The sequence below is a fragment of the Engystomops pustulosus genome, chromosome 1 (assembly GCF_040894005.1).
Source record: "Engystomops pustulosus chromosome 1, aEngPut4.maternal, whole genome shotgun sequence".
Taxonomy (NCBI): Eukaryota; Metazoa; Chordata; class Amphibia; order Anura; family Leptodactylidae; genus Engystomops; species Engystomops pustulosus.
The window spans coordinates 178,616,631-178,622,630 of record NC_092411.1 but is presented as its reverse complement, the minus strand read 5'-3'; the positions used below and the strand labels follow the sequence as shown (position 1 = coordinate 178,622,630).

The following is a 6,000-nucleotide window of genomic DNA, read 5'->3' as shown; positions in this document are numbered from 1 at the left end:
GTGAATCTAAGATGACGTCATAGACGCCATCTTATAGGCACTGCCACGTACAGGGCTGCCATAACGATTGGCGCCCCCCAGGAAACGGCTCGGGGAAGGGGGCAAATGTGGGGCAGTGACCCTCGGCAGGCAAATTAAAGCCATGGTTACTCGGATTACTGCTGACACCCTGCAACTCCCAAATCCAGCTCGACTCTCTTGCAGAGCCGAACCGGCATCGGCCCAGCACCATAGTAGTACTTCACTGATCGCTTATAGCGGGAGCATGCACAGTACTAGTACGGCGCTGAATGCTAGGGGGTTAAAGAAGTTGCCCTGCAGGGATCCCTACCAATCACAAGCAGGGGTTTCCATTTTTCTAACAAAAAAGTAACAGGTGGAGGATGATCCTTCCTGCTCTAGTTTATAGTTTGGAAAAGTCTTTTTGTAGTTGTTCTAGCTTAATCCAGTGCTGAATTCACAACTACATTTGTCGCTGCTTCCCTACAATATCAACAATGGCTGTTGCCTCTATTGTAACATTGTTTTTGTCTGTTTTTTTCTTTTGGCAGATGGCAGAAACTCATAGCAGCTCCTATCCCTGATTGTGATTACAGCATGTGCTTCTCCAGCATTTATTTGCAGATGAAGTGATCCTTCAAGGCGTTGGGACAAGATAGTGACATTTGCCATTCTGCTATTATTACATACATGCAGTTCAGAAAGTGGCAACATACAGAACACAAATATGGGAACGAAAACATATTCACGTGTAGATAAGAGAGCATTAGAGTGCTACAGAGAGATGGGGAAAAAGGATTGTTCTCTGTCCGCTGTGTAAGGGATACATTGTAGAAACAAGTTCCCATTTTTCTAGAGCCAAATCCAACAGACCTGAAGTGAAATATACAAAAATGTTTTTTGTTTTTTTTTTAAATTTTAGTACGTATTTTTTATTTTAAGTTTTAAAATAACTTAAAATGAACATTATTAATGAATTCTCCATTTAGTTTTGGTCGTTTTGACATACACAATATTTATAGTCTCGGGCAAACGGGGCAACTATGGCGATGTTTTTTTGTAGTGGAGCTGGGGATTTTTGTTTTATTATAGGGGGAAAATGCAAATGTATTTTTATGAATATGCATTCATCTATAAAAGCCTCAGTTACAGAGGAAAGCAACTACGTGTCACTGGTGATGTTGATTAGAGCTGTACTGGGAGCCAGCTGCTCTGATTAACTCTTTAGACCCGGCAGTCACGTGAAGCTATAGCACCGGCTCTGCTCCTCTATGAATGACTATAAGGAACAGAGAAGAGAGAACCGGCAATACACATCTCCCTTCTCCCTAGGGTCTCATTAATAATTTAATTATTAATTATTATTAATAATGCATAATTATAAGTTGCTCAGAAAAGAACAGGAAAATAGAGAAAGGGAAAGAAACTCTATGTCAGAAGGAATGTCTTAGAATTCTGTGTATGCAAACCAAAGTTTCCTTGACCACAAAACATAAAAACTATTTATCTGAATGGGAGCAATGCACAATCTTTGATCTAGAAAAAATACCACTCATTTCCCATGTGCAGGCAGACAGCAAAGTAGAGAGCGATGGCCAGAATACAAAGTGACACACATAGGAATTACCAATAATTTTTTAACATATAGGAAGCAGGATGCCACACACGTGTTTTTCTCTGTTTTAATGTTTTCACTTCTTGTTTTGTGACCTGCTGTATATAGTAAATCTGAGGTTCTCTGACAAATACAGTACATGAAACCATTACAATGACCAATGCAGGAGCTGTTACAGTAAATATGAAATAATGAAAATGGATGTGACTAATTTATGTTACATGAATGCATATGTTTAATTGTAGTTTATATGTTGTGCCATTTAACCATTATGGAAATTACCTTGTGAGAAATTACTTTTAGAGTAAGCTGTTCCTATTATTCATATGGCAAACAAAATTGCCTAGAATACCTTGTAACAAAACATTCTACCACTTGTGAGTTTCTATGGCACTAGAAGGTAAAACTGTATTTAGACAGCATATTAATCTTTTACAGGGAATCTTCAGTGCAGATAGTAGAATGGATTAAGTCTTTTATTACATGCAGCATGTGCTAAATGTAAAAATGGAAAGAAAAATATATCAATTAGCATGTAAACAGTGGAAACTGGAGGTGAAAATATAATAATTGGCAAGTAAACAGTGCTATTGGTATCTGGGAGAGAAAGTATAATAATTAGCATGTAAACAGTTAAATCCAGGAGAGAAAATAAAATAAGCAAATGGAGATGAAGTGCTTTTCTTGCCCTTCTTCTCTTTTCTCTAATCTACTTAACGGTGAAAAGATCACAGGTAAAGAGCAACTAACTTCTCAAGGTTAAGGAGCAACCGTCATTTCAGATGATTTTTGATATTGTGGGGGGAGGGGAGTGTTGTGAACATTTTTTTTTTTTTTTTTTCATGCTGTCTTGCCCTGCAAAATTCAAAAGTGCAGAGAGGCAGCCAACCCACCTATATCCACTCCTGAGTAAAAAAAAGGCAAATTTAATCTACAACAGCCTAAAATTCCTAGGTCCATAGCTTTGGGCTCAGAAAGGAACAGCCATCGCAGTGAACATTTTTTGAATATACTTCATTAAGAAATTCTCCTAAGGCCTTATACACACTGCCACTGTACGTCCCCATAGAAGGCAATAGGCACACAGAGGCGCTTCGATGTTGGGCACATGTGGCACCATACACAAGAAAAAGATAAAAATATGTGTGTGTTGCTATCTCCTATGGAGAGGTCACCACTCTTCCTCCAGGTTACAGTTGGGCAAGCACACATAAGACTACGCGTGAATGTAGCTTAAGTTTGTAAAGAAACAGAAAGCAATGATACTGGGGCCCTGAAATTTATCAGAATAATATTCACCACACCCCTCATACAATATAAGTAATGATCTCAAATGACAGCTGTAAGCTCAATATGAGAAGCCTCTACTAAAAGGTTGCCTATAGGCCATTATGGGGGAGATTTATCACTGCTTCTATGCCCCTTGCCTGCATTGTTTTGAAAAACCAGCTCTCTGCTTCTTTTACGCAAAACTATGCCAGTGGCATTGATTGCCATATACATCAAGAGGCCTAAGCCATCGATATATCTCGCCCTATATCTGTTGTACAGTGAGAATTATGTTGTCTTTTCTAGGATTGGTCTAGAAAACAATACTCACATGTGGACTGAATTCTACAGAATCAACTGTCTGGACCCCAGTATATATGTAATTGCATATATGAGCCTTCCACAGACAACAAAAGAACGTTCCAGGGAAATTGGGTGCACACCACAATGCATTGTAAGGGCCCCATTTTGCTTTAAAAGGTATTCTGGTTTCAGCTTATCATTAATAAAGAAATGTTACAAACCTTTATGATTTTTTTTAATGTATTCTTGTGGTCAATTCACCATTTACTTCCACATGATGAGAATCTGTTGTGATCATGTGCCGGGCACATGGTGTATCAGAGCTGTGTCTTACTAGAGTGGCGCCTGATAGTAACACTATAAACTTGCATTACGAGATCATGACAATGAAGTAAAGAATGAAGCCTCACTGAGATTTAAATCTTAAAAACCAAGAACAACTAATATTTATTTTACTATCAAGCTTCAGAACTGCTTAATAAAATAAATCAGCTTGAATGTATACAAAAAATCCAGAATACCACCTTAAAGCACAATGCATATTACATGGTGAAAAGTGTATCAATAAGGGACTGTGAGAGATCCCATCTTGTACATAGCAATAATGATCTTAATAAGATTTTATTTACTATCCTGTATATCCATCTCATAGAAGATGAGCTTTAGTGTTTTATGTCTTTTTGTTCCTTCTTCATATGTATACAATACATTTATTCATAAAAGTGCAAATATAATAAAAGACATTTATCAAATATTCTAACTTGTTCCACAGTAAGTAAATATTGCATTGTTTATGAACTTGCCTTTGCACAAAGGAATGGAAGAAAATCAATGGAATATTTCAGCTCCATTTAGTGTATTTATACTGAAATATAAAAACAAATAAATAGCAGATAACACTGCATCCCCTATCCCAAGGTACTCGAGCTGACTGTAAACCAAAAAGGTCAGAGAAATGTTACACATACATGTAACACGTAAACCAGTTTGGAAATGATGATGTGGCAATACACAGTACAATGCTGCTGAAACATCAGACAAGATTTGTAACCAATTTCTTTGTTTTTGTTTTGATGCCTCTGATCACCTACTGAAAATAAGCCTGAGAAAAGTTATTAAAAAGGCAGCTCCTTGTAAACATCTTCATTAAAGGAACAGTAGCCAGATGGAGTGCATCCACCATATACGTAACACTTTGATTCAGTCTCTTAGATTCACTCTGTTGTAGTAGTGAATTGTCAAAAGTCCACCAAGATCTAGGTTTTCTGTTCTGCTGTTGTGGCAGCTTGTAAGGGAGCTTCTGGCTTCACAATCTGATACGTAATGAGATACTCTGGGTAAGCCTGCAGATTAAAATGCAATATTAGGTCATGGCTACACATCAATGTCATCATTTGTGCACATTCCGTACCAATTCTGACCTGTTAAATTTAGCCAAAACACATGAGAGTGGGGGAATTTGTCTGCCATAAAGAAAGGTTCCATTAGTGTAAAGGGAATGATTTGTAGAGGGCCATTGCCATGATTTATGGTAGTTATGGTGAATATGGTAACTCAAGCTTATGCCAGCAACAGGTACATTTTGTCATAAATAAGATACATTCTCCAGGTCACAGGGGTTACAGGTATAAAAGTGTATTAAATACCGCTCTCAATAACCTTAAGGATGGAGGGAATTTTTTCTGCCATGCCTTATCTTTAGAAAAATGTTGCGGTGTACAGTCTTGTTTATTGTTAAGGAGTTAATGAGAACCTGTCACCAGGTTTTAATCAACTAAAATACTACCCTCCTCAGGTAGGGTAGTAGTAGTAAATGTCCTTTCTAGAATTCCATATTTCATATCAAATCTCAATCAAGAAACTATAAAAAAATGTCCCTCAAAGTCAGATAAATATGACTATTCTCACATAAATAGTCCCCTAAAAGGCCCCTAATTTAACCAACAAAAACTGGGAAAACCTATTGACTCGAGTATAAGCAGAGGGTGGGAAATGCATAGATCACATCCTCCCAGTGTATAGCCAGCCAGCCTCCAGTAGTATAAAGGCAGCCCCCTGTAGTATATAGCCAGCCAGCCTGCCCCCTGTACTATATAGCCAGCCCGCCCCCTGTACTATATAGCCAGCCCGCCCCCTGTACTATATAGCCAGCCCGCCCCCTATAGTATACATCCAGCCAGCCCCCTGTAGTATACATCCAGCCAGCCCGCCCCTTGCAGTATATAGTCAGACAGCCCCCTGTAGTATACATCCAGCCAACCCCCTGTAGTATACAGCCAGCCAGCCCCCTGTAGTATACAGCCAGCCAGCCCCCTGTAGTATACAGCCAGCCAGCCCCCTGTAGTATACAGCCAGCCCCCTGTAGTATACAGCCAGCCCCCTGTAGTATATAGCCGGCCAACCCCCTGTACTATGTAGCTAGCCTCCAGTAGTATACAGCCCACCCCCGGTAGTATATAGCCATACAGCCCACCCCCGGTAGTATATAGCCATACAGCACACCCCCGGTAGTATATAGCCATACAGCACACCCCCGGTAGTATATAGCCAGCCAGCCCACCCCCCGGTAGTATATAGCCAGCCAGCTCCCTGTATTATATAGCCAGCCAGCCCCCTGTAGTATATAGCCAGCCAGCCCCCTATAGTATACAGCCCACCCCCTGTAGTATATAGTCAGCCAGCCCCTGTAGTATATAGCCAGCCTCCAGTAGTGTACAGTCCACCCACAGTAGTATATAGCCAGCCAGTCCCCTGTAGTATATAGCCAGCCAGTCCCCTGTAGTATATAGCCAGCCAGCCCCCTGTAGTATATA

At 39.9% G+C, this 6,000-nt stretch overlaps 1 protein-coding gene and 1 non-coding gene across 4 annotated transcripts in view; both read right to left on the bottom strand.

The window, feature by feature from the left end:
* Positions 1-2,458: 2,458 nt before the first annotated feature.
* LOC140088024 (small nucleolar RNA SNORA79) lies at positions 2,459-2,605 on the bottom strand. Its single transcript, XR_011850053.1, has one exon. It is a non-coding gene; the product is annotated as a small nucleolar RNA SNORA79 (small nucleolar RNA).
* Positions 2,606-2,895: 290 nt separating this feature from the next.
* Positions 2,896-6,000, bottom strand: part of LOC140068392 (poly [ADP-ribose] polymerase tankyrase-1) — a 150,621-nt gene continuing 147,516 nt past the window's right edge. For all 3 annotated transcript variants that reach the window (XM_072113995.1, XM_072113996.1, XM_072113997.1), the window contains one exon: positions 2,896-4,530. In XM_072113995.1, coding sequence (XP_071970096.1) covers positions 4,444-4,530 — 87 coding nt within the window. In that variant the 3' untranslated portion in view covers positions 2,896-4,443. The remainder of the gene's footprint in view (positions 4,531-6,000) is intronic.